This window comes from Amia ocellicauda, chromosome 9 (assembly GCF_036373705.1).
Source record: "Amia ocellicauda isolate fAmiCal2 chromosome 9, fAmiCal2.hap1, whole genome shotgun sequence".
NCBI classification, from domain to species: Eukaryota; Metazoa; Chordata; class Actinopteri; order Amiiformes; family Amiidae; genus Amia; species Amia ocellicauda.
The window spans coordinates 23106724-23134178 of NC_089858.1; the positions used below are offsets into that span (position 1 = coordinate 23106724).

The 27455-nt window shown below is 37.7% G+C and overlaps 1 protein-coding gene across 1 annotated transcript in view; it reads right to left on the bottom strand.

Annotated features, from left to right (window-relative positions):
* piezo1 (piezo type mechanosensitive ion channel component 1 (Er blood group)) overlaps nt 1-27455 on the bottom strand; it is a 71919-nt gene that overhangs the window by 36686 nt on the left and 7778 nt on the right. Inside the window, exon 2 of the mRNA XM_066713742.1 lies at nt 10665-10760. Coding sequence (XP_066569839.1) covers nt 10665-10760 — 96 coding nt within the window. The remainder of the gene's footprint in view (nt 1-10664; nt 10761-27455) is intronic.

Consider the following 27455-nt stretch of genomic DNA (forward strand, 5'->3'; position numbering starts at 1 on the left):
AGTCATCGTGTTAGAACATGTTTTAAAAAGTCCACACCTCATGGAAGAATTACTTAAGTTTGGGAACTGGACAGAACACAGCTGGTTTTTTTTTCTTATTTTTGCCAGTTGCTGTTACTTAAGACACTAAATATAATCAGAGATTTATAGAACACATCTTTTCTCATATTGTGTCTAATTATTTTGACTGAAACATTTGGGCAGCTCATCAGTTAATGTAGTTAAAACTGACAGTCAAGGGGTCACTAAAAAGATGACAGTGTCAAAAGTAAGTAAAGCAATAATCACTAAAAGCATTGCAGCATGCCTGCTGCCAATTAAACAGCAACTCTCAGCCCTTAGTTAGGAGAGGTTGACACGACCGTTTATAAAACTGTCAACTCCCCTTGTTAGCAATTAAAAACCACTCTTGTAAAACCAGTGAAACAAACAGTGTTATAGATGGAGGGCAGTCAACACATGGGAACCCCCCGCCTGTCACAGCATACAACAGGTTTTCTTAGGACTTGGACAAGCTGGGGAAATTTAACACCAACAACAAGGCAGTGTTCTGCTGTGCTTTGATTAAATTTTATAAGAATATTTGTCCCTGTGGCCATGGCAAAGGCTTTTTTTAAATAATTATCTACAGCTATTCCAACAGCAAAAATGCAGCCTTGCCAGTCTGATTTGTGTAGTTTTCTTGGTTTTAAAACAAACGGGTATGAATTAAAATCAAGGGCTGCTAAACATGTTTTTTTTTTTTTTGACAAGTTTCAACATCTGCGGAAGACTGGAATTTTGTGTTGTGTTTTTCTTGGGCTGCCTATTACAAAAACATGGACAAAACATCAAAACGGATTTCACAATGTTCTTGTGTGAGTTTCCTTCACTTGGAGAGGTTACTTGCTCAAGGCATCAAACACAATTAAGAAATTCCCGAAATCTGCATTTCCCTGTAGTATAAAGGACACTATTAGGCATATGATAATATCATTAATCTTTTCATACTTGGGTTACATTTTGTGTGACTTTTCCACAAAGTGGAAAATGAAATCTAGTATTTACACTCATAGCATATAATGTTGTATGTTGGCATCCAGCACCAACTAGCCTACAGTTAAAACACTGAAGTTTTACTCATGCTAAACTGAAGCCTTAACATCTATTTACAAGTGTGAAGGAAAGTGGGTGACAGTCCAAGAAAAGTCTAAATGATACTTGGTACCTCACATTCAGCCAAAACTCCAGTCCACAGGAATGTCTCTTTACTTAAGACCCCAAATCTATCCCCTGTGATTTCACATGTAATTTAACCCAATCTAATGTAATTTTGTGTAATGCAATTTAATTTAAAGTAAAAGAGGTGGGTAATGTCAGAGAAATAAACATCTTGTTAGTGGGTATTAGCTGAAACCCTATGAAGTCTGAATGCTGCTCCAGTTTGAATATAGACAGGACCTAAGAAGCACTACTTGTTTCTTAGACAACACACAGGTGTAGAAGATACACATTTACACACAGATGATGGGAATGACCCAAGGGCTTTCAATTCAAATTTAAATTCAGTTTTTATAAAACAGTCCTGTCGTTGCGGATTACAAGTTATTTTAATTTAATTGTGAAGAGCAAGGAGTGAAGAATCTTGATTTTATGGCAGGTTATTACCCCCAAATCAAACCAGTAAATACTATCACAGGGAACTATCCCCCCCCCGTCAAATTCTGTTGCTGTTCATTAGTTTACAATTAATTTTTGAACACAGTTACAAATCTCCACAAACAATTCCTCATTCAGCTGCTCCACTGTTTGCTTGTTTTTGCTTCTGCATCTGTTCAGCAAACTGCTGCCAAAATGCAGCTCAGTCTATTGAGCTGCACATTCTCGTGATGAGGAGAGGCATCTGTTCGAGTATTTGCTCTCCTTGAAATGCTACCTGCTGCTTCCAGACACCCCTGAGCATGTTCTATTGGCCCACAATCCTGGCAACCAAGCGTGGCACAACCCTGATGCTTTTGTTCAGTATCGACCTTTACTGTCAATCAGTTAATCCCAGTGTCAACATAATCAAAAGCCAATTTATATTCTCTCAGATCTAATGACATGAAAGTGAAAAGGTAGCAGTCTAAATGGAAACACTTTATCTGTGTAGTTGTCACAACCACACAATAACACAGAGACAGATTAAATTAACACAGTATAAATACAGATACGCAATATTCCTAAATTAGTATTGTCTTGCCATTACAAAGTTAGATTTATTAATCTCTATGCTCATACATTTATTAAGATTATTATTTACATATTCGTGATAACTATAAACAGAACCGAGAGGAAAATCCTTGTGTGGTCTGTCTGTAAAGAGGTTTTAATCTAAGAGAGAACATAAGTTTGCCTTCTTTGAGGAGTTTATAATAGTCCACTCCACACTTACACAAGTTTTGATCAGTAAAAGGAGCTGGTCTCTTCTGGAACAAAATGCTCACCTATAGCCACTGATTACAGCATACAAAGACTCTTATTATTCTTCATGAATGCATTACTCTGTAGAGTCTCTAAGTACTGTAGTAATGATTTTCATGACTATGATGACTATGGACATTCCTGGTTTAGCTACACATCCTCATGCCAGTCCGGAAGATGGTGCGGTCAAGAGATGAGTCTAATCCAGGAACTCCTGGGTTCCAGTCCCTGAGGAGCAAGACCTTTCCTTTCATGGGGGTGTAAAAGGATGTGAAGGTTTCAAGGATGTATTCTTCAGCAGGGAAGAATTTTGACCAAACGGTCTTCCTACAGAGTTGTTTATGTTTACATTTTTTTTTCACCCAACAGAAAAAAATTATAAAATCAGATCCATGCCAATTATTCCGCGAATCCCAGGAGAATGCTAAAATCTGCAATTCAACATGGAAAAGAGGTTTCAATGTTCAGTGTGAACTGCTCTCCACTGAACTGAGTTACTGGCCCAGTTGATCCAAAGAAGACCTGATGATGTCTATGTGCATCTTTGTTTATTTTGGTTATTTTCTTTTTCAGTCTACAACCTGAAATACTAATCACTTACTATAACACTGACGGACTTCTTTCAAACACAACTGCACTAGACACAGCTGAAAGGATGGCACTCTGTTCTTTGGATTTTCTGAAGTTTACCAATCCATAGTAAAAGTAGTCAGAACACTTTTGTGAGAAGAACTGTCTAATGAGTAAATAATATGCCTTCTTAATATAGAATGATACAAGTGTCATATAGTGTGTAACTCTAAATAAATAAGAATCCAAGGGATATTACTTAAAGTTCTGTTTAAAACTGGTATATAGTAGGTTATGAACAGGGAAGGTTTTTTTATTTTTTATTTTAAATCAGCAAGCTAACAGTTCTTATAAATCGGATATCCACTAATACCCACGATCTATAGAAGGAAGAGGCTAATCCCATAACCTAGTAAAGGTCTCAGACTTCATAATGGAAAACAGACCATTCAAGAATAAATCACAGGCCTTAATATTTCACTTCTGCTCTTGCAACTATATGTTAAACCCTCTAGGGTTTTTCACAGCCGGAGCTAGAAATCAATTATAGATCTTTAAACAGTCCTGCTACCCTGTGTGGTGAGGAATACAGCATCTCCACAAGGGAGAAGGAATAAGAAAAAAAAAGAAGGGGAAAAAGGAGCCAGTTCACATGGAGAAGGATTAAGACACTCTTGTGCACTTTATACCAGGAATACTGTACACTGGTTATTTAATTTAAACGTACTGTATCATTTCTTTTCATCACTAGGTGAGCTTTCTAAAAACACACCATATTGTACCTAATGTGTTTATTATCATAGTGCCTAATGAATTGCTTATTTTACCCATTTAAATAAACACAGTGATTTATTATTTATTTCGTTTTGAAAGGGAGTCCCCAGCACTTCCAGGGCAGCCGGGTTGGGAATAGCGGCCAGTGTGGGTGGACACAGGCATGGGGCTGGCCCTTCCTCCTCTCCGGCCACAGGAAGCAGCCACACAGCACTGCGGACGGACGCATGACGCTTCAAAGTACAGTAGAGTATGGCAGCGTTCCAGCAAAATAAACTGTCAGCAGCATATGAGGACAAACACTTTAATGAAGAGCAAACTAGGGCAGCCGCAAAATTAAAAATGTATTTAAAAATTGATGTGTGCAATGTAAGATTGATGTAAGCAAACCTCCCGATTAAAATGTGTGATTCACGTTCTGCTTCCTCCTAACAAAGCATTACTGTATTCCCAATACAACTCCTGCCTTTAATTCTCCTTGTGGCATGTGGAAAAACAGTAATGATTGATTCTTGTTTGTTACTTTTCAAAATCTCATTCAAAACTGTTTTCACCAATGTATTTTTTCTATCTCAGTATACCTTTACATTTAAACAAAGAGCAATGTAACAGGAGTAACAATAACCTAGTGTTTCTATGTAGATTAAGGAGTTGACAATGTTCCCAGGTGTAATGACTGCTATTATTGTGCAGTGTGCATTCCTGTGGTCTTTCTGGGGCTTTCAAGATCTTCTGTTAAATTGAAGTTGTGGGGATGGAGTACCAACTGAAAGCACGATTGCAGAGTTGTGTGACAGGTTTAACTTATTTTGAATTTGCTAAATGTTCTTTACAAAAAGACTGTGGTACAATGTCAATACAATAAAAATACAACGGAATGTCATGAAGAGAACTAAAAGCAGAAAAATATATTTCAACACAGATTTAAACATACACAGTGCCTTGCGAAAGTATTCACCCCCCTTGGCATTTTTCCTATGTTGTTGCCTTACAACCTGGAATTAAAATTGATTTTTTTTGGGGGGTTGCATCATTTGATTTACACAACATGCCTACCACTTTGAAGACACAAAATATTTTTTAGTGTGAAACAAGAAACAGAAAACTTGAGTGTGCATAACTATTCACCCCCCCAAAGTCAATACTTTGTAGAGCCACCTTTTGCAGCAATTACAGCTGCAAGTCTCTTGGGGTACGTCTCTATAAGCTTTGCCCATCTAGCCACTGGGATTTTTGCCCATTCTTCAAGGCAAAACTGCTCCAGCTCCTTCAAGTTGGATGGGCTCCGCTGGTGTATAGCAATCTTTAAGTCATACCACAGATTCTCAATTGGATTGAGGTCTGGGTTTTGATTAGGCCATTCCAAGACATTTAAACCACTCAAGTGTTGCTTCAGCACTATGCTTAGGGTCATTGTCCTGCTGGAAGGTGAACCTCCGTTCCAGTCTCAAATCTCTGAAAGACTGAAACAGGTTTCCCCTCAAGAATTTCCCTGTATTTAGCGCCATCCATCATTCCTTCAATTCTGACCAGTTTCCCAGTCCCTGCCAATGAAAAAAATGGTGTTTTCGGGGTGATGAGAGGTGTTGGGTTTGTACCAGACATAGCGTTTTCCTTCATGGACAAAAAGCTAAATTTTACTCTCATCTGAACAGAGTACCTTCTTCCATATGTTTGAGGATTCACCCACATGCCTTATGGCGAACAGCAAACGTGTTTGCTTATTTTTTCTTTAAGCAATGCCTTTTTTCTGGCCACTCTTCCACAAAGCCCAGCTCTCCTATGTCCTATGTGGAGTAGTCCTATGGACAGATACTCCAATCTCTGCTGTGGGGCTTTGCAGCTCCTTCAGGGTTATCTTTGGTCTCTTTGTTGCCTCTCACAATTATTAGTCACAATTATTTAAAGTTTAAAATCTAATCAAACAATGACTCCCTGCTTTTGTATGTGGATGGTTGTTACCATGAAAGATCTGAAGACACTTTGACACAATTAGGACACAGTACTACAGTAATTCTCCTGTGATATTGGCCCCTAGGTGAAGATTTATGAACCATGAACTGAGACTGCCTCATGTTAAATTAGTAAACATTATGTTAGTGAAGGCAAATTTCCCGCATCAGTGAATACCATTTTCCTGTCTCTGTACTTCCTGAACGTCAAGGGCAAAAACCCTTTTAGACACCATACTTTACACCAAAATGCAAAATAACAGAAATCTGCTGAATTTCAATTCCTTTCACGTGCAGAGGGCACTCAACAGATCTAACCCAGGGATGGATCAGAGCTTATTTTCTCTCTTTCTTATGTAATTATAGAACAATAACTTTTTTTCAATAGAATTTGAAGGCTGGAATTCTATTGTTTTCAAACCAACAGCTGAGGGAATTAGATATCATTCAAATGTTTTAATCAGTAACAATGTCTGGGTAACAGACAACTATATTTTAAGCAAGCCAAACTGGGGAAGTACGAATATGGAAGTGGTGGAGTTTAAGCTTTTACATTATGATTTATGATGTATGCTTCTGGTTTATTTAAACTTTAAAATAATTTCCCCCATTTATAACACAAGGGGAGATTACTATTGTTCTACCCAAGGGCAATTTATTTAAAATAAGGTGATATTCAGTCTACAGACTTTGAAGATACATTCAATACCTTTTAAAAAGATACAATTCCACTTACTTACAATATCTGAAGAAAATACTATATGAAAGCAGTGCTGGGAGGATGAAATTCAATGTTAATGTGTGAGTCACTCACTCCTGCTACAGGTTACCCATGCCCTGCTGGTTAGAACATGGTAGGCTACAGAACTGAATTTCTCAGATTAGAGTCACTACTTTCTCCAGCTGTTATAGTGCTCAACAGGGGGTGAGTATTTTCCAGCTTCAGGCTGTTAATGGACAAATTTCAGTGAGTTGTGCAGGGCTGCAGGGCAATGAGGACGAGTGAGTCACATTTACAGAACATTACCTAATTAGGGTGGGGAAACGGTAGAATGATTCAAGTTTATCCTATTTTTTTTCTCTCTCTGCTGAAAAAGGTTTTTGGGCATACAGAACATTTGACAAAATAATAATAATTCAAACATCTACACTACAGGATGACAAAAGCATGGTTCAGGTTCTTTTCCACAAGGGTAAAACATGAAAGCAGACAGACAAGTCAAACAATCTCCTACAAAACGATTTGTTTTTCTTCCAATATAAAGCTTAAAAATAACTAACCTTGATTCCATCAAATGTTCTTCCACAATACAGGGGGGACTATTAGCAGTGCTCTGCCTTTCTGGTGTTCTTCACTTTGACAGACACTTCCAATATCCACAGTAGATTTGTTATAAATGTTCAGCTCTTTCCCTTGCGTTGCCTTATTAATCGTCATTGACAGTATCTGACAGCAAGTGTCAAAATGAGCCAGAGCTCAAGGGGACCTTCCTGTCCAATTAAGAAAACATTGTTTAACACAATGTACACAGTGGTTTATGTGTAGAACCTCCAGAGGGGTATTTTTTTAAGTGTGACAGAAAAGCACTGGAGGTGGAAATTTCAACTGCACATAATTGTATTTACCAATGGGGCACTGAGGAGTAAAACACAGCAGGTGTAATACCAGCTAAGAGTAGGATTTTAAAGGCAGTCCTGCAGCCAAGTTCTAGGACTTCACCCTGTCAAACGATTACACCGGTCTACCATTCATGACACGATTTCTGAATTGCCAGGATAATTCTGGAGGTATAAAAACTAGAGGTATCAAAGACTTGTACAACATTAATCCCTTTCTATTGTAGTGTACCTCCAAGAAACTGTGTTGTAACTGTGCAGATTAACAATTGCATTTCTTTATGAGAATAAGAGTTTGAGAATATACCCATAAAGAAGTGTCTTGCTGACATGTGCTCTATGTGGTTTACAGAATACTCCCCTTTATATCCACAGGCTCTTCTCTTTACATTTTAAACCCATTCACGGTACAAACCTTCCCTCAGTGCCTAGAAGGTATCAACCATAGAGCTTTTGGACTGAAACAGTAGGTAGTCCTGCAACCGATTATAATTTATGCGCACTGCCAAATTCTTTAATTAGATACAATTGTCCCGGCAAAAAAGGAATGAAACAGAAGGGGAATGCTGTGAGCTGAGACTAGAAATACAATTAAAATGAATTGGTCTGGAGAAAATCCTGAATGAACGTGAATAATCATTTATCATGAGAGCAGAATAATAAACTAGTTAATCAGATCTACCCTCTACAGCAGAGGTCTGCAAATGTGGCGAGCTAAGGAGAGCTATGTTCTTTAGACACAGATTGAAGGCATATATATCCTAAAGGAACAGGAATAGGGACCACAACACTTTAAAATCTCTTATCCACAAAGGAAATGGGAATCATTATGCGAGGAAGGGTCCATGGGATGATATTTTCTATCACCCAGTGTGCACTGAGAGACCAATGGCAGAAAAGACATTTAAGCTGGTCACTAGAAGAGTTTTACATTCTCATGGATTTACTAAATGAAAGAGTTCAAGAGAGTGAAGATGTGTTCAAGAACAGACTTAGGAAATTGGAGAAAACAGCTATGTTTGTGTTTCTATTGAATGACCACATATATCCTGCAAATAATAATATAAAATAAAAAGATTAATCTTGCAACAGTAATTAAGTTGCTTCAGATCCTTCCATTGCTTCCCAGTACAGCAGCCCATCACCCCACACACCCCCAGACTCCTAATTACACACATCTGGGCTTCTCTGTTTCAGTCCAAAATGGCAATAAATAAGTCAAGAGAAAACAAGATGGTTTTCATTAAACTGCTAATATTGTTTGCTGTCAGGTTTTATAGACTTGGCGACTCTGTAGTTTCCAAAGGGGAATTCTGGCTGCCAGTGATTGATCACTAAACAGATCTTTCACCCCTTACATTGATTCTCTCAGTGAGCAATTTCATATTTTACTGTACATCTTATTGTATACAAGACTCGGCTATGGTTGATTAGTGATTAGAAAAGAAACCAGCCATTAGGAAAATCAAATGGATGCTGATTACATTGACAAAGCCAGTGACAAAGACAAAAAAAAAAAAAGTTTTGCTGTAAAGAGGTCTGTAATTAGAGGCCTTCCTGGTCTCTGTTTATTTTTCAGAGCAGGAAAATACAATAGAGGGCAATTCATTTTCTGTCTTATCACAAACAGGAACTGATTTTGGGGCAGAATGTTTCAGAGTGTGAACGAGTTGATAACACAAATCTGAAGGTCCCTGTGGACAGACTGCAGAGTGCCCAAGACAGAGATGCACAGATAGAACTGATGTTGCAATTAACACTCTGCCATGTAATGACAGGATAAAGTTGTTCCATGGTAACTGGAGATACCCCCCTAATAGCGTGACGAAAATTGTACTGCTCACATCGCCAGGTGGCACTGATAATATTTACTAAGCGGCACATGTGCCAACACTTAGAAATCCCAAAACGAAACCAACTTTATAATCAACTGTGATTTATCTTGGAAGGGCCTGAGTTAGGCTCTAATCCCTAACAAACTGAAAGCTAAATCTCCTTCCTGTCATCGGCCCTTGCAGACCTCCTTGGCATTGCTTCCATGCCTCCTCCTAACAGCCACCCTCCTGCCAAACCAACTGCACAGGAGCTGAGCAAAACGGTGTGCACTAAAGATCTCCACTGTACTCAACCTAATCCTTAACTAAACAACCTATTCAGAAACAAACATCCTCACAACTGGGGTTTATTTTAGAAGTCGACAGATTTGTATTTCGGATATAATCAGTTAGCCGCAAGGCAGTCAACAACATTTTCCCTTTTGATTTTTAAGTATAGTAAGAGCGTTTATTGTTACAGGACTGTAACCAGTAGCTTTTCCCTGCTTATCCCATTTGTAAAAATGCTTGAAGAGGTCACTAGCTGTGATTCTGTAAAAATCCTTTCACCCGTTTATGGTGAAAGTTTCACAGCTCAGGTTGCGACAGACTGAGAAACTGCCAGAAAAAGCTTTGGAGTCACATGCTCAGTAGAGGGACGACAGCATGTGCAGGTTTGCAGGGAACATCATATCCATGTGCTCTATCAATGCTTTCCCATGGGATAAAAAATAATCCCATGAAGACAACTGATATGTTAAGCTTCCTCAGGTTATTTGTACATGGATCCTTTGATATGGATACAATAGGTATTGAAAAGGGCATGGTTTCCACAACAGGCATCCATTCTAATTTAACACAAATATATGACAAACTTTGGGATCTGTCTTAGATAAATTCACTTAAAACAGCAACATATTTCAGAGCTCTTAATCTGTGTGTATATTACTATTGTTACTGTTTTCAAGGGTGGTTAGACATTTGTAAATACCCACTATGTGAATTGCTCTTCTTTCTCACAGTTTCGCTGAACAGAAGGAAAACTGCTTAACGACAGTCAGTCAGCAATTGGAATTGAAGAAAGCTCCTACTGTTACTGCAACATCCCTTGTCCCCCAAGGGGACAGAAAAGTCTACCATAATGACAAGCAACAGGAAAAGCTTTCTTTTAAATAGTACTTCTACACTGTTGAATCCATAGTATAAAATTGTAAAAATATTTCAAAAGGGAAACTAATCGTACTATTGGGAGATTGGCATTAGTCTGTGTCCTCTTCCAGTCAGTCATATTAACAAGCTGGTATGCAACAAAGAATGAGGGAAAACAAAATCTAACAAAGACTGGTGAATATAGCACATCTGTAATAGAATGTTGTAAATACAACAGAATATATTATATTAGTAGTAGTTGTAGTAGTAGTCCTAATGATAATCTAGAGAATTCGAATAAGGACTTTATGGTTACATGAACTGACTCCACGGAGGATTCACTTACCTCGTATATTACGCTCATTGGGCCACAGAAACCAAGGTAACAGCAGCAGGTAAAGCAGGTACACTAACGACAGGGCATTGTACCGGAATAGGGAGGCTGGGGAGAGAGAGAGACAGTGTCAGAGTCGGCTACCTTCACAGCTGCAGGAGAGGTAAAGCAATTATTGTGATTTAAAAATAAAAATAAATAAAAAGGATAAAGACAATAGGCAACGTACCCCCACCCCATTGATGTACAGTCAGGAAGTATTTTATGTGAAAATACCAGTACTAGCAAGAGCTATTTATGTTTAAAAATATCAGTCTGGTTGGTTTATAAATATTTATAATTATAGCTCCTATATTAGGAATTTCTACCAAAGGGTTGCATATTTAAAAGCACTTGAGCTTCAGATTATTTATAATTAATATAAACGATCTTACATTTGCCAAACTGTTACGTATTTTTGGTCTGCTGATTGTTTTGTTCATACCAGTTCATTTTTAATTTTATTTTACTGAACCAAAAATCTTCAGTTGGAAAAGAGAGAGGTTGGTGTTCTATGCTACCTACAGCCATCTTTAGTAAACATCTTTAACCACAAAAAATATATTAACAAGCAGGGTAAAGAGAGCCAAGCAATTAATGTCAGTTCGCTCGGAACAGATTCCTTTTGATGATGATATAAAATCTACACAAGTGCAACAACTCTGAAGCTGGCTGTGCAGTGCGTTATCGCACTATTCAGGGATATCATGTGCTGCCAGGGTGGGGAGCTGCACTGTGGCCATGTCTCCTCTGTCCAACGGAAAGCAGGACCCCCGATCTCCCTGAAGGGGTAGGCTTTGATCACAGCGTGCTGGTTCTCCAACTGTGACCTTGGACTTTAGACACCACGACATAATCTGGAAGCCAACCTTATTCCATCCACTGTGCTTATTTGGCACAGGCTGGTAAAAGACAGAAGCTGGGAGGGTATTTTAAGGTTAGATAGACTTTGGTTTCCTAGGTACATTCTCAATAACTGACCTACAACTCTTTACAGTTATTGTATGAATTACATTGACGTAGCAAGGGGACAGAACAACATGGACATACTTTTCAAATGAAAGTAAAATGGACTGGCTCAGACATTTAAGCTATTGTACAATAGCTGATCTTGCCTTTAATCCTCCTGTTATGTTGTGGGTCAATTTGACCCATTTCAAAGTTTAAAAATACAGGAAAAATATTTTTAATAATAGGAGGAAGGGTCTGAAATTCGAAGACGATTCTGATCATGATGATAAATTGTCAGATGATGAGGGTATTGTCCCACAGCCATCAACTCCAAGAGAGACATTCATATCAAAAAATGGCCAAATAGAATGGTCCTCATCCTTGAACATGCGTCGGGGAACAATATCAGCTGCAAACATAATAAAGGCAGTGCCAGGGCCCACTAGGATGCCAGTGACTCCTGTCACAGATATAAAGTCTGCTTTTGAGCTGCTCATTCCTGATTCATTTCAAAAAAATGTTCTAGAAATGACTAATTTAGAAGGGAGGCGTATTTTGGGGCAGGAGTGGAGAGAACTGGACGAAACCCATTTACATGCTTATTTGGGGCTTCTCATCCAAAGACGAATCGACAGCCAGCCTGTGGGATGCAGAGACAGGCAGGGCCATATTCCGAGCCACCATGTCTTTGGAGACTTTTCATATTTTCTCAAGGGTCATCGGGTTTGATAATCGGGAGACAAGAGCTGGCAGAAAGGAGAGAGATAAGCTGGCAGCTATTAGGACAGTGTGGGACAAGTGGGTAGAGCGGCTGCCACTACTCTGGTGGCATTCAGAGGTTGCTGCCCCTTTAGGCAATACATGCCTTCAAAACCATGTCCAAGTCAAAATAAAATAAGAATAAATAAAACAAATGTGTTGAATGTCTAGTTTTTGCCAATATACAGAAAAAACTGTTTGAAAATGTTTTAATGAAAAACGAGTGACTTATCATAAGTAAACCATGATCTGTAAGGGGTGAAAACTTGATTACACTAAATATTGATGAAATTGATATTAATTGAGCTAAAGATAATGTTTATGGAGAAAAAATCTTTTTTTATCTACTTTCTACTTTTACATTATTGCTGTTCCTTACAGTCGAACATAACAGGAGGGTTCAATCCAAGTAAATACCCAGAGGAGGAAAAGGCTTAAATCTCAACTCTGTTTGCAGCTTTATGCATTTAAAAAAATATATAATTTTATAGTTTTTTCTGTTTATATATATATATATATATATACACTCACCTAAAGGATTATTAGGAACACCTGTTCAATTTCTCATTAATGCAATTATCTAACCAACCAATCACATGGTAGTTGCTTCAATGCATTTAGGGGTGTGGTCCTGGTCAAGACAATCTCCTGAACTCCAAACTGAATGTCTGAATGGGAAAGAAAGGTGATTTAAGCAATTTTGAGCGTGGCATGGTTGTTGGTGCCAGACGGGCCGGTCTGAGTATTTCACAATCTGCTCAGTTACTGGGATTTTCACGCACAACCATTTCTAGGGTTTACAAAGAATGGTGTGAAAAGGGAAAAACATCCAGTATGCGGCAGTCCTGTGGGCGAAAATGCCTTGTTGATGCTAGAGGTCAGAGGAGAATGGGCCGACTGATTCAAGCTGATAGAAGAGCAACTTTGACTGAAATAACCACTCGTTACAACCGAGGTATGCAGCAAAGCATTTGTGAAGCCACAACACGTACAACCTTGAAGCGGATGGGCTACAACAGCAGAAGACCCCACCGGGTACCACTCATCTCCACTACAAATAGGAAAAAGAGGCTACAATTTGCACAAGCTCACCAAAATTGGACAGTTGAAGACTGGAAAACTGTTGCCTGGTCTGATGAGTCTCGATTTCTGTTGAGACATTCAGATGGTAGAGTCAGAATTTGGCGTAAACAGAATGAGAACATGGATCCATCATGCCTTGTTACCACTGTGCAGGCTGGTGGTGGTGGTGTAATGGTGTGGGGGATGTTTTCTTGGCACACTTTAGGCCCCTTAGTGCCAATTGGGCATCGTTTAAATGCCACGGCCTACCTGAGCATTGTTTCTGACCATGTCCATCCCTTTATGACCACCATGTACCCATCCTCTGATGGCTACTTCCAGCAGGATAATGCACCATGTCACAAAGGTCGAATCATTTCAAATTGGTTTCTTGAACATGACAATGAGTTCACTGTACTAAACTGGCCCCCACAGTCACCAGATCTCAACCCAATAGAGCATCTTTGGGATGTGGTGGAACGGAAGCTTCGTGCCCTGGATGTGCATCCCACAAATCTCCATCAACTGCAAGATGCTATCCTATCAATATGGGCCAACATTTCTAAAGAATGCTTTCAGCACCTTGTTGAATCAATGCCACGTAGAATTAAGGCAGTTCTGAAGGCGAAAGGGGGTCAAACACAGTATTAGTATGGTGTTCCTAATAATCCTTTAGGTGAGTGTATATATATATATATATATATATATATATATTTAGCTTTGTTGCTTAACATCTATTAGTAAAACATTTGTTCTTAATATGTTGCCTAATATTTGCAAGGGGTAATTAAGTAGCTGTCTGGTAACCTTGGGAATTGTTCAACTTGACAAACAAGATTGCCTGGAGCTGGCTTTCTATTTTGACCGGATGTAAATATTCCCTTGGTAACCAGGAGTAGCTTTTATCATCTGGTGCACAGAAGAAACTCTGGAGAAACATGAAAGAAACACCCCAAATAAAATAAATACATTATCACCACCACACTGGATCAGTAGCAGTGCTTTCAGATACCATAAAAAGTTCCTTTTCAATCTTGCTGGAAATGAATAACACTGACATTCTCCTTATTTTGAACTATAGGGTAAATTGTCTACTTAGGTTTTATTAGATCTACTGTTTTACTGCAACTATGCCTCCCTTTTACACATACTTAGGACTTAACAATATTATGTCTGCATTTGTTACCTCATTGAACTAGGATGTGTGTTTATTGTATGATGTATTGGATTGTACTACGGTATTTTGTATTGACTGTATTACTACACTTATGTAATGTTTATTGTGTTAACTAAGTTGCCCTGCATAAGGACGTCTGCTAAGAAATAAATCATATTTTATATATATAAGTGTCGCATTCGGTAAATTGTGATTTAAGTTATCTACTGGTGCAGACTTGGATGAAAATATAAACATTATTGCTAAAATCAAATGCAAAAAACATTACGGCATAAATAATTATATACATTTTGTATTTTTTTATGGCTGGTTGAATCATCTTTTTAACCACATTTTAAGCTAATTCCATTTTCTCATTAAAGTGCAGTTCTCCAAGGACTGTGAAAAATGTAGCAGAATGAGGGTAAAATAAAGGTCAGGTGGAGGAGTCGTTTGTTCATTCCTTTTCAAATATGTTTCGCCAGTTTGTGGAAAACATTGATGTTTTGCCATGTTATTTGCAGTGAATATTCAGGTAATTATTACATCGGAACAGAGCAGAACAGTGTTCTGGGATATGGGGGAATGCAGCTCCACAAACAAACCACAATCAATCAGTCAATTCATTAGTCCCTCTGACAGTTAAATAAGCTCAAGTGTGTAGAGCACAACAATAAAGCGAAACATCAGAATAACCAAGAACCCATTAGTCAGACAGCAAGAGCAGGCAATTACTATAGTCGGGACACAACATGACTATTCTCCAGCATTCCTAATGAAATGAGGAGAATTATCGCTCTGCTTCATTTATGCATAGCAAATTGAAAAAGAACCAAAGCAACTGAAACTTTAGATACATTAGTGTATTCAGGAAATTATGGTAATTTCAAAAAGGAAAAACCAACAGCAAGCCACGGACCTGGGGCAGGGACTTGTAGCAAAACACAGTTTAGGTGTGTTCCAGCAATGCTAAAAAATGCTCTGTTATGTTGGGAGTGCTGATTTGTATACCAGGGTAAGAGCTGCCTGGAAATTGGCCAACCATTTAGCCAAGTGGTTAGCATAACAACTGGGGGCTCAATTCTGTATGGAAATAGTCTGACTGCAGCTTCAGTAAAATCTAACACTGATTTTCCATTAGGGTCATTAATAATAAGCTAAACTCAGCTGATGTTTTCACAGAAAGCAGCTGTTGCAGTGTCCAGGACATTAAAAAATAACTACCTGGATTTCTGCAGTAAAGCCCCAGAGTAATTTCCCAGCTGTTTTTGAATTTGAGATAAATGCATGCCATTCTTTTCCATTACACGATGAATACTAAAGGATTTCTTCCACTTTAATACTTCGGTGTATTCAAATTTAGCATACCACTAAATCACAATTGAAGGATACAATTTTAAACGTTCAAGAAAACAAAGTAGCTGTCACCAGAATACCCCCACTTGCTCAGTTGTATTTTCCATGTTAATTTAAAAATCACTGGAGCAGATGATGGGAACCCTGTGTGAATGCAGGTCAGTAGTATCACACTGCTGAAAATAATTGATCCACAGTAACTTGACCACCAGAGCCATTTGTGCTGCTCTTATTACAGGAAATGCATTTGCTACAAATCTGCATTGAGGACTTTTTCTTGAGTTTAAATAGGTTAAATATGTGTTAAACGGGATCACTGTTACTGACACACCAAATGTGCTACCTGCTTTTACTTCCTAAATCATATCCTCATTTGACTTTGATTTGCATCCCGATACGTGTAATGACAATGAGAAATTTACTGGAAGGGTCTGTCCCAAACTATTTTACATTGAAGAAGTCATAATCCAATGTCAATAAAAGCATCATCCACTGTTTTCACAGCAGGTGTAATAAATATTTCTCACCCTCCTTAAATGCAGTCAAGTGACTCAGTTTGAAAATTGCAGAATCTAAGGGCTCTTGTTCCAGGCCTTTGCTTAAGAACTTTTACAGGACATTTGACGTGGTTTCCTGTTCCAGAACACAATTTGTGCTGCTTCTCTGGAGGAATATAAACACCTCCTTTTAACTGAAGTAGAAACTGCAAATTGAGGAAATTAGTGGAAACTTCCTCCTTGACCTGTTCAAATTATTGGATACACTTTTTTCAATGAAATATTTATTCCTTTACCATAGACACAGTTTTGAAATGGATTCAATAATTAATTTTCAAATAGGAGCATTAACTACTTATGTAGAGGTAATTTCATATAGGATTTTAAAAGCACCCTGAATGGATTTAAAATAAATGTACATTTATCTTCACTTGCTTTAATAAAACCATTTATCTTTCAAAGAAAATAGCAGATGTAGACTGAAAAATCTAAGTTTCCATAAATAGATATAAAGTTCTGATAAAGACTTTATTAGGGGAAAAAAAGAGACTACTAGAATTACAGCTATAAACGCATGCTTCTAACACTCCATACTTATAACAGTAAGCATTAACAATAGCATCTAGATGACATAAGCGGCTATGCATTTACGTTCTCTGTCTTTTAGTTTACAAAGATTTAATTATAAATCCATCAGTTTGCCAATCTGAAATTAAGCCAATTTTCCATACCTCACTTTCCTTAGGTTATAATTGGATAAGGGCATATGTTAGAGTTGATTATTCTATACTATTATGTCTGTAATAGCTTACAGCTCTTTCCATTCCCACTGCAAGAGTTCAGTCCAGAACACCAGTTTGTGTTCAGAGAAGCGGGACAGAAGTACGGTTTTCTCACTGGTGTGCTTTCCTCCAGCAGTTTGTGGAGATCCTTTAGGGGAACATGAAGCTGCATTCAAGGGCAGGACAGTCACAGAAAATATATTTAATACATATGGGTTTTAATATGGGCATGTAACAAGGAAGGTGTTTGTGGATTGGAGGCAGTGAGTTAATGGTGGCATAAAACATTGGAAGACTCTACTTCTCACATAAAATTGAATGCCAGTTTTTTATTTTTTATTTTATTGCATATTATTGCTACTGCACCAGTAAGATTTCTACTGTTGTGTAAAGCAGGTCCACTAGCATTGTACATGCATCCTTACACAATCCAGATCTAGAGATAATCAGACAATACAGAACACAAACAAGTCTTACAAAAGTTGATCTCTAAAAACACAAAGCACAATGGTCAGATACCGAGAGCAAGATCACAATAACAAACTGAACCAGATGTTCAGTAGTCTCTTAACGGAATGAAAAGCCTCCTAATGAATCAATAAAACATATGAAAGTCAATTAGTGTTGTGTACAATTCATTAAGCATATATATCTTACTATGTCACAGATGCAGAATAGTGCTTTACATACCAGAAATGTAATAAGCCTAAATCAAAAAAGACTACAAAATAAAAGTATATAATTTCATAGGATTCTACCTGAATATATATGTTACAATGGGCACATCATTCTTTTTTTTTCATATGCCAAGCTGATCAAATGTGCCTATGCTATAAACACACCTTTTAATAATTATTCAATTAAGAAAAATACTTAATGGCAGAGCATTAAAGCTGAAACAAAATGCCCATTCAAACATAAAAAATATGAGAACTTTTTTTTCTTACTGTGTGTTAAAACTGAAGCTGGAAGAGTTTTTAGAAACACAAACTGTCTGGGTGGTGACTTAATTCTGGAAATATTCTCTCCAGAGAGGCCACAACAGTGGGAGGAAAGGGCTCAGAGACTGACGGGTATGTAAAACAAGGAGGTTAGGTTGCCTATTCTGATATATTAAAGTAGCTCCTCTCCTGCTAAATACATTAAAAGCAAATACAAAAGATGACAGGAGGATTTTCAAAAGCTTTCTGCTCCAGATCATTGCTCAGCCTTTTCCTGGAAGTCAGGTTTCAGTGCAAGAAAAGAAACAACAAAGATATGGAAAATAAGTTTTTATTTTCCTACTTAAAGATAACTTTGGAAAATTAGCAGGGAGGTAATTTGAAGATAGAAGAAGGGGAGATATTTTTTTTTTGTTTAAGTTGTCCTACGAATGGCCAAAATCAATTAATAAAATATAAAAAAAGAAAGAAAAAAAAGAAGAAAAACATGGAGTTACTGAAGACCAGATACAAACATGAAGAACTCCATAGATTCTGTCTTTTTCAACAGCCTTTTGAAATATAATTTCAGGCAATTTAGCACTTGCCAATATCTATGATTTAAAGCAGAGAATGCTTTTTGATTGCAGAGGAATTTTCCTGGGCTTCAGGCTACACTGTCTGAACTAATTTCACTGTAATGTGGGTCACACATCTAATGAACATAAAGTAAATAGGCTACTTAATGGTGTTTTCTTAAAACATGCATATTGGAACTCTAGGATCAATTTTTAGTTTTGAAGAACCAGTAGATGTCTGAAAAAATAATCAGGAAAAGCCTGGGCAGATGGTGAACTCTCTGAGCAGTGACACAGATCTTGAAAGAGCCGAGGACAACAATCCCAGCATAGAGCATGGGGCCTTGGCTCTTGATTCTGGTAGAAATGAGTCACAGATGCCGAACACTGGAGCTGTACTCAATCTGCCATTTTCAAGATGTCTCCAGTTCTCACTAGTCCCCTCTGGCCCGAGCCACATCCATAGATCCATTTATTCTGCTTATAGACAGAGAACAAGGGGAGAGTTCAAAAGTATTTTGCACAAATGTACAATTTGAGAAAAAAGAAAATATAATTAATTTAATTTAGGAGGTATATAATTTAAGACTATTATTACTACAATTATGATAATTGTATGATGAAATGATGCATGGTGATGTAATAACAGTGAAGAGTAGATGCGCATGGTGTGGATATCTAGTGCTGTGGGGTGGAGGGGGGGCAGGGGTGTGTTCCATTTCATCAACTGAAAAAGCTAAATTAAATGATAAGTCGGTCAAATTTAGGTTAGTGCTGATCTAGATTAAAAACACTAGGCAATCAGTTAATGGACAATTAAATAAATGATCAGTTTGGAGCATTCAAATGCTTGTGCAAGACTCTCTTATGGGTTTCCAAAATGCACTACCCGGAGAAAGCGAGTAGGAGTCAGAGTCCTTTTCAGAATTTTTTTTTCACTTGTTAAAGGTTGGCAAGAACTCCCCCCCCACCTACAGACAGATAAAAATAATAACAACTAATCAATGGAGATACTACTTGTCTATGCTAAATCCCTCCAATCAAATTCATCCTAAATCCTCTCGAAGATCTCAATCCCAATAATGTAAATATTGGTGCAGGCGGCGCTACACTATCCTACAGCTGTGTGAAGGAACTTGCCAAGTTCTCAAACCCTACAGAGGAGATCTAAGTGAGAGCTGGGCCTGTTGCCAACACAGGACCAGTCACAGCCCAGTTTCTTCAGTTGTGAAACAGATTAAAGGAAGAAGAGAAACTCAGAAATAAATTCCCCATTTGCATGCTGGAAACACTGGCATGGGAAATCTTTGAGCGCAAACACCCGTCTCACTTTCGTGGCAGGCGATTCTACTTAACGGCAGAATCTACTCACCTATTCTTCTCTTTATATCTGTGAACTGTTGGAACTACCTGTACAAATACAACATTACACATTCTAACAAAAAGCATTTGCAGATAATCTTGCAAAAAGAAACTAGAGCTAAACCTGACAGACTCTTCTAAAAGATAGTTTATAAAGTGTGGATTCTAGGGTTCTAACAAATCTCTCTTGCGTTAATGTAGATGGACCTATAATTTAGTGAGTATCTGTCAATTCATTTTAAGTTGTCCTTTCTTTACATTTAAAAACTCCCTAGTGTAGCGGGGGAAAAAAGACAACAAAAATACATCAAACACAAACACATTTCTGCCTCAACCTGCGCAGCAAGAACAGGGACATGTGGTCTGTGATGATAACAAAGCCATACATTAGCCACTGAACATTTCCACAAAACCACAAGAACACAAAGTGGGCTAGTTACATGGATGGGTGTTTTTCTTAGCTGCTTCTGGCCGTTATGTTACAGTATATTTGAATAAATACATACTTAAATGAACTGGAGATTGTCTGTAATTAACCAAACACAAACAGAATTCTGTGAAATATAATTGTACTTTGTATTGATTATACTACTACACTTTTGTAATACTAAAATTGAATTTTGTATGGATTTGCACTTTTGTAATGCTGTATAAACTATAAGTGACCCTGGATAAGGGCATCTGTCAATAAATAAATACCATACCAAAAGTAGAATTCCACATGAATAACATTATAAAGCTTACTGTAAAATTATGTAACATCAGCATCAACATTCAATTATTGCAATTTCTTTACAACACTTTTCTATGTTGCCATTTTCTGATAATATTCGCGGTCTTCTATAAAAAACAAATATTAATATCGCTGTTAGACCTTTCTATTATTATCCCAAAGCAAGTCATTCTTGATTCATCAGAAAGATTATGAAAGAAATTAGTGAGGTTCACTTTAAAGTAACACAGCTTTCTCACTACAGCCAAGTTTTAATGTCTAATGGAATAAACCATTCCTTGAGATAAAACACATGAGTAATATAAAATTCTCAGCATTTCCGAAAACTTTCCTTTTTATAAATGTATTTACCAAAGGAAATCTAATTCATCTAGCACTGTATTCTTTTCAAGTCACAAAACATGTTCAAAACAATGTACTTTCCTATTGGCTACTCCTGGGCGTGTAGGCCAGGTCTGGGGCTCTTACTCTGGATTTATCTCTCTCTCTCAGATGTCACCCTACCCAGGAAGGCAGTTCATACAGCACTGAGAAATACTACAAATTCAGCAATACTCAAAACTAACTACAATACTCCAAGGAAAGGCACTGACCCATCTAGGGTCTCATTCACAAAGACAGCTCACACTTAAAATATTATTTTGTGAAAACTAATGGGAAAAGTATTCAAAGGTTCTGCCCAATTCAATATTTTTAACATTTAATCAAATATATTTAATAGTATGCAATGCTAACTGACTTGGATGATGATGTTCAGTTTTGACACTTGGCAATGAAGTGTATGATGACATCTCACTTTGTCCTTAGTCTATATTTAACAACACATGCAAACCATATGGAATAAGAAGAACTGGTGAATGTCGAATGTAGTGTTATTCAAAGTGTAATAATAATCCTGTAGAAGTGTCAGCACATCAAAAATGATATCCGTATGGTCATCACAGGTGTCAAGTCCACCTTTTAAATGAAAACGCTTGACTGTCACAAGTTTCAGGGCTGTGTGGCATACACTTCCTGGTATTGTCTGCTGGCCATGTCATTCCCAAACTACATACAATAGAAATTAAAAATAAACATACTTTTGTTAACAAATAAGTCACTTTCATTACAAGGCTTAGGCTATTTCCCAAACATTTTACACCTTCACTTCTTTCCTTATTCAAAAGAAATTTGGTTCCCGAGATAACACTAAGGAAACAAAAGGCTTTGATAAACTGGAAAAACGTCACCCTAAGTCACCCACAGGCAATAACAGTCACATGAAACCAAAAACACAGGGTCAAGCCATGTTTACTGCATGAAGGAACCTATTGTAATATGAGAGTATCGCCACTCCTCTTGTGCTCTTGAGACTTGAACAGTGGTGAGGGATCCTGTCAGGACAGAGTCACCAGCTACTGTGCAATCAACTTTGGATCTCCCTCTGCAAATCTGAAATCAATGGGTGTGTTCTGAGCCAATCTGTTATGATAACGTTAACTGGCAGTATTACTAAAGACTGCACACTCCCCTGTGAGGTAACCCAGATTAAGACAGAGAGCAACTGTTTCAAAAGGCTACTGACTGAATTAGATGTTAAGTCTTTTTAAGTTCAGTTCACTGCTACAGCTCCATCCTGGCTATGTCTCTTTTTAAGTTCACAGAGAAGACAATCACCCAAGTCCACAAAGAACCAATACACATTGTGTACCAGTGAGCCCACCTGTACCAACTAGCAACAGTTTGTTTTGGCAGGTAGAGGGCTGGAGAATGCAAAGGGAAACTGGCCTCGGGGAGAATATTATCACACTTCATCTTACACCATTCCAGAGTTCAAACATCAACAAGCTTCAGAACAGGTGTGATTCAGAACACTGGCTGCAGTCCGACCAATGTCACCAAGAAAGACTAAATACTTTTCTTTAATTGCCCTACATCTTGCTTTCCTTATAACATTGGCACATCTACTCTGCTGGTGTGGTTCTATTGGTGATAAAGAGAAGCAAAAAAGCATAGCTGATACAGGATCCTTCCGTTTCAGTGGTCATGCAATTTTCTCTTTTCTCTGTGGATCATCCGAACCTTGTGAGAGATCTGTGCTGACCACAGAATAAATAATGTATTAGACAAAAACAAAATTAACAATAACTAGAACTACCATTCTAGATTTTAAACTGATAGGCAAAGTTAGTTTCCTCTCAGTGCTGATGAGAAGTATGCTTTAACTATGTAAATGAACCCCTTGTTATGCATCCCTCAGGTATGGCTTAGTTTAGATTAGAAAATCTTGATAAAAGATCCTGTAGGCCGAGACAAAAGTGCACTATTATCCCACTGACTGCAAATTCTTTTTATTACACTTAACAATAGGAACTCAAGTTTTATACTAATTAGTTTTATCCAAATTAAGGCTTTCATTGTTTTTGTTTTTTTACAGCTTTTTTATCGATGTGACACTGAAAAAATTCTTGAGAACTTTTGTGTCTATCACTTTGTTACCTTATCAAATACTGAACCAATTACAAATACAGAGGCCTCTTATTTTCTGCTCAGCTCATGTCCCAGTTCTGCTAAGGGGTGACATTGTACATAGTTGCATACAAAAAGTAAAAAAGTATTAGTTTGATTTTAAGAAAGGAAAGTAGTTACAAAAAATTTGAAAAGGGGCTTGTATCCTAATAAAGGTAAAGGTCTTTATTTAGAGAGTTTTATTACCACTCTGCAAGACTTAACTCCTGTTCAGAGCTCCAGGGCTCACTTTGAACATCAATGGAGTTCATCTCTATGCTAACTCACGTCCATCTGTATATGTAATTTGCAATCAAAGCATTCTTTTCTGTCTTCTGAAAATGATCAGAAATTGCATCAGTTCTTCAAAGTTCACATGATGTTTACAAATGCCACAAAGGCATTTCAGCCTTAATGAAAGACAACACATAAAACCTACATTTTATTTTCATAGCTGGGTCTCACATTTCAGTTGTCTGTGTCTGGCCAAGCAGGCTGAGGCAGTGCTGAGCTTACTGCTTTCCAGCAACATTCCCAGTAAGTAAATAATTCTTCCCTGCTGTCAGTGACAGGGAAACACACTCATATCAATATTCCTGAATGACAGACAACAGCAGTCTTTCCTGTCACAGTCTGTGTTGCCAGAAGGACTGTGTCCAGCAAAGACTCAGGCCTGAGCAGGTGTAGAGGAGCCCAGAGGAACGATTATCCCTTTTATAATGTCTGCTGATTCATTTTTACCAGACAGTAAAGCAGACTGATTTTAAAGACATTCTACATAGCTTAATTATAGGATGATAACCCTAACAGGATAGGAATGCAGAGGGACAATTTGTTTCAATAAACAGCACAGTATCTCTTTCTAGAAAGCATAAGTATTGATTTTTCTATCTCATAGACGTGTATAGGAATACCCCTTGAGAAACAACTACATTTTGAAGATACTGCATTGACACTGGCTGAGAGGGACAGATGATGCCCTATATAGCTCTCATTTAAAGCAATTATCCTTGGTATTGTTCTCACAGCTTAGCCTACGCTTTATTTGCTGGCAATTGTAATGCAGATCCTAAAAATGTAAGTTTTTAAATATGTATAAACTTATCTGTTACAATTGCACTACAGGCAGTTGGATGACAGGATATGAGTCATCATGCTCAAGAAGTGTCACAACAATCATAACTATAAGATCTGAAGGACCGAGTGGTAGGACAAACCATGCTTTTAACACAGAATGTTAGTAATGCAGAAATTAAATGAAGGGTATCCTAAAAAGTACATTTACAGAAAACAATGATCTTCCGCAAAAGGAACTTGAAAAAGATTTTCCAAAGCCTACTTCAAAGAGATATTAGTCTTTGACCCATCCGACCCATCCACTAACAGCAAACTGCAAACTTGTACTTCACAGTTGTTACATTTATGGGTAGAAGAAAGAAACAGCTAACAAAAAATCAATCTGCCACTGATTACATTTTAGTAGTTTTGTATTATTGGGTGGGTCAATGGTTTGATTTAATTCTAGTAATTGTTAGTTAAAAAATAATCTATACAAGAATGCGTCTTCTTCTCAATTAAGTCTTTAATAGAAAAGTAATATATTGGTCCATTGGATGATATTCCTTTCACCATAGCTACAAAGAACAATACACACAACAGCTTTCAGGGACTACCCTGGGCCTACGCAAGTAGCTGACATAACTCCAAAAAGTGAGTCAGACCACCCTGGCTTTCCCATTATTGTCAGATCGAAGAAAAAAAGTCAGTGACCAATCTCTCCCGCTATATACTATATCATCTGAAACCTTCCCAACGGCTCCTGTGTCAAGGAATGGAAAACACATTTGGACAGAGGTCCTTATACTCTATGGAATCCAATTCATGGAATATATTACTCTTTGTATTAGAAACTGGAGCCTACTGTCTCTCCTAATTGATGAAGTGTGTGATCTCTGAGGCACAATTCTCCAATATTATGGAATTTTGGCACATTGTAATCAATATCAATTGCTTTTGCCTCTAATGTAACTGTTGTCAATGATAGATGATTATTGCTTGCTGTTTGTGCAAGTGGAACGTACAATATGGAACTTGTTTGTTCAAGGCTGTCATGGGGAATGTATGTATCCCTTCACATTTTCCTGGAAATGCTCCGGTATGTAATAAAAATAAAAACAGCTGTATATATTGACAGTAATTTTATGTTTCAATTGCTCTTTTCAAAGTCACCAGATGTTAATTTTCAAAGCATCCTAGTAACCCTCAGAATGTATCTGTGTGTGTAAGTAAGTGCTGCAGGTGGTTACAGCTTTGAGAGACCATCTTACCTTATAATTTAACTTATGCTTCTAAAGACCCCTTCAGTATCCTTATCTCAAGGACTTTGTTCCATTGAGAACCTTACTAAACTGGTTAACATCTATTAGTAGGAAATGGAAACAATACCTTTTTTTTCATCCATTTACCACTAGGACTTCATTCTATCCTTGTCCAAAGTTGTGTTCAGCCTGTGTTACTTTATCATGTACATGTGTGGCATCTGATATCTTTGAAATATTGAGAGAAAAGGTTGTTGGATGTCTATCTATGCATTTACTGAATAATTTAAACTGAGAGCATTTCCATAGTTATTTGGGCTGCTCTGGATGTCTTAGGATGTGCTAAAGTGGAATCTTGTGGCTTTAAGACAAATAACTGACGGAAGCATGTCCGGCCTGCTAATTTCAATGGCTAGAAGAACTTTTTCCATCCTAACCATGAAAACTACTTCCTAGCTGACCCAGGATAAAATTAGAGCATGGTTAGCAGGAAAAACATGTTGAGGTAATAAGGTAACTACAGAAAAATGTTTCAAGATGGAAAAAATCCATCATTCCATCGTTCAAACAATGAAGCGAAGACTAAGAAATGCTTTTTTATATGGGAATACAGTTTAAAATATATACTCAAACATTGTGATACTAGCTGATTTAAGTTATGATGTTACCATATTCATCCCCACTAAAACAAATAATCTCTTTTAAGGCCATACCCTATTTATTAACTTTCACTCTTTATCCTTCCTAATGAAAACACATTGGTGATTTTAAGAAGTGGCATTTAAACATGTGATTAACAATTGCAACAATTATCCAGTTAAAAAAGGAACTTTTATATTCTATTGTTGGTGGAACATCGGTCGGCTCACCCACTACATCCTGTTTTTATGGAAAAATGAATGTGATTCCAAAGAACACAGAGCCCTACAGCCATACCTAATGTCCCTGACATGTAAAATAAACACTGCCCTGACATGTGCAATCAGAAGCACAAAATATAATTTACAACCAACAATTCCTCTGGCTAGGTTACATACACTGCCCTCTTCTTACACTGTTCGTGGCTGACACTGTGCATTCCACCAAAGTAATTAACATGCACAGAACACATTTCTACGGCCAATGTGATAATGTGATAAGATGAGCATTTCGGAAAACACTGAACGATAACTTTATGTGGCTCAGTAGATACAATCTCGGCAGCAGAGGCTATTCAAAGGGACTTAGATAATATTCAGTTGTGGGCCGACACCTGGCAGATGAAATTCAATGTGGACAAGTGCAAGGTATTACATGCAGGTAACAAAAATGTCCACTATAATTACACTATGGGAGGAATAGAACTAGATGAAGTAATGCATGAGAAAGACCTAGGAGTCTATGTGGACTCCTCACTTTCTCCATTCAAGCAATGTGGGGAAGCAATAAAAAAGGCAAACAGAGTGTTAGGGTATATTGTCAAAAGTGTAGAATTGAGAACAAGGGCAGTAATGTTCAGACTGTACAATGCACTAGTTAGAGCTCATCTGGATACTGTGGACAGTTCTGGGCTCCACACTTCAAGAAAGATATCGCTGCTCTAGAGGCAGTTCAGAGGAGAGCAACCAGACTTATTCCAGGTCTGAAGGGAATGTCCTACTGAGAGACTGAGGGAACTGAACCTTTTCACCCTGGAACAGAGGAGACTACGTGGGGACTTGATTCAGGTCTTCAAAATCATGAAAGGTAATCGACCACATCAAACCAGAGGAGCTTTTCCAGATCTGCAGGGAGACACGCATTTGAAGCTCAAATGGAAATTGA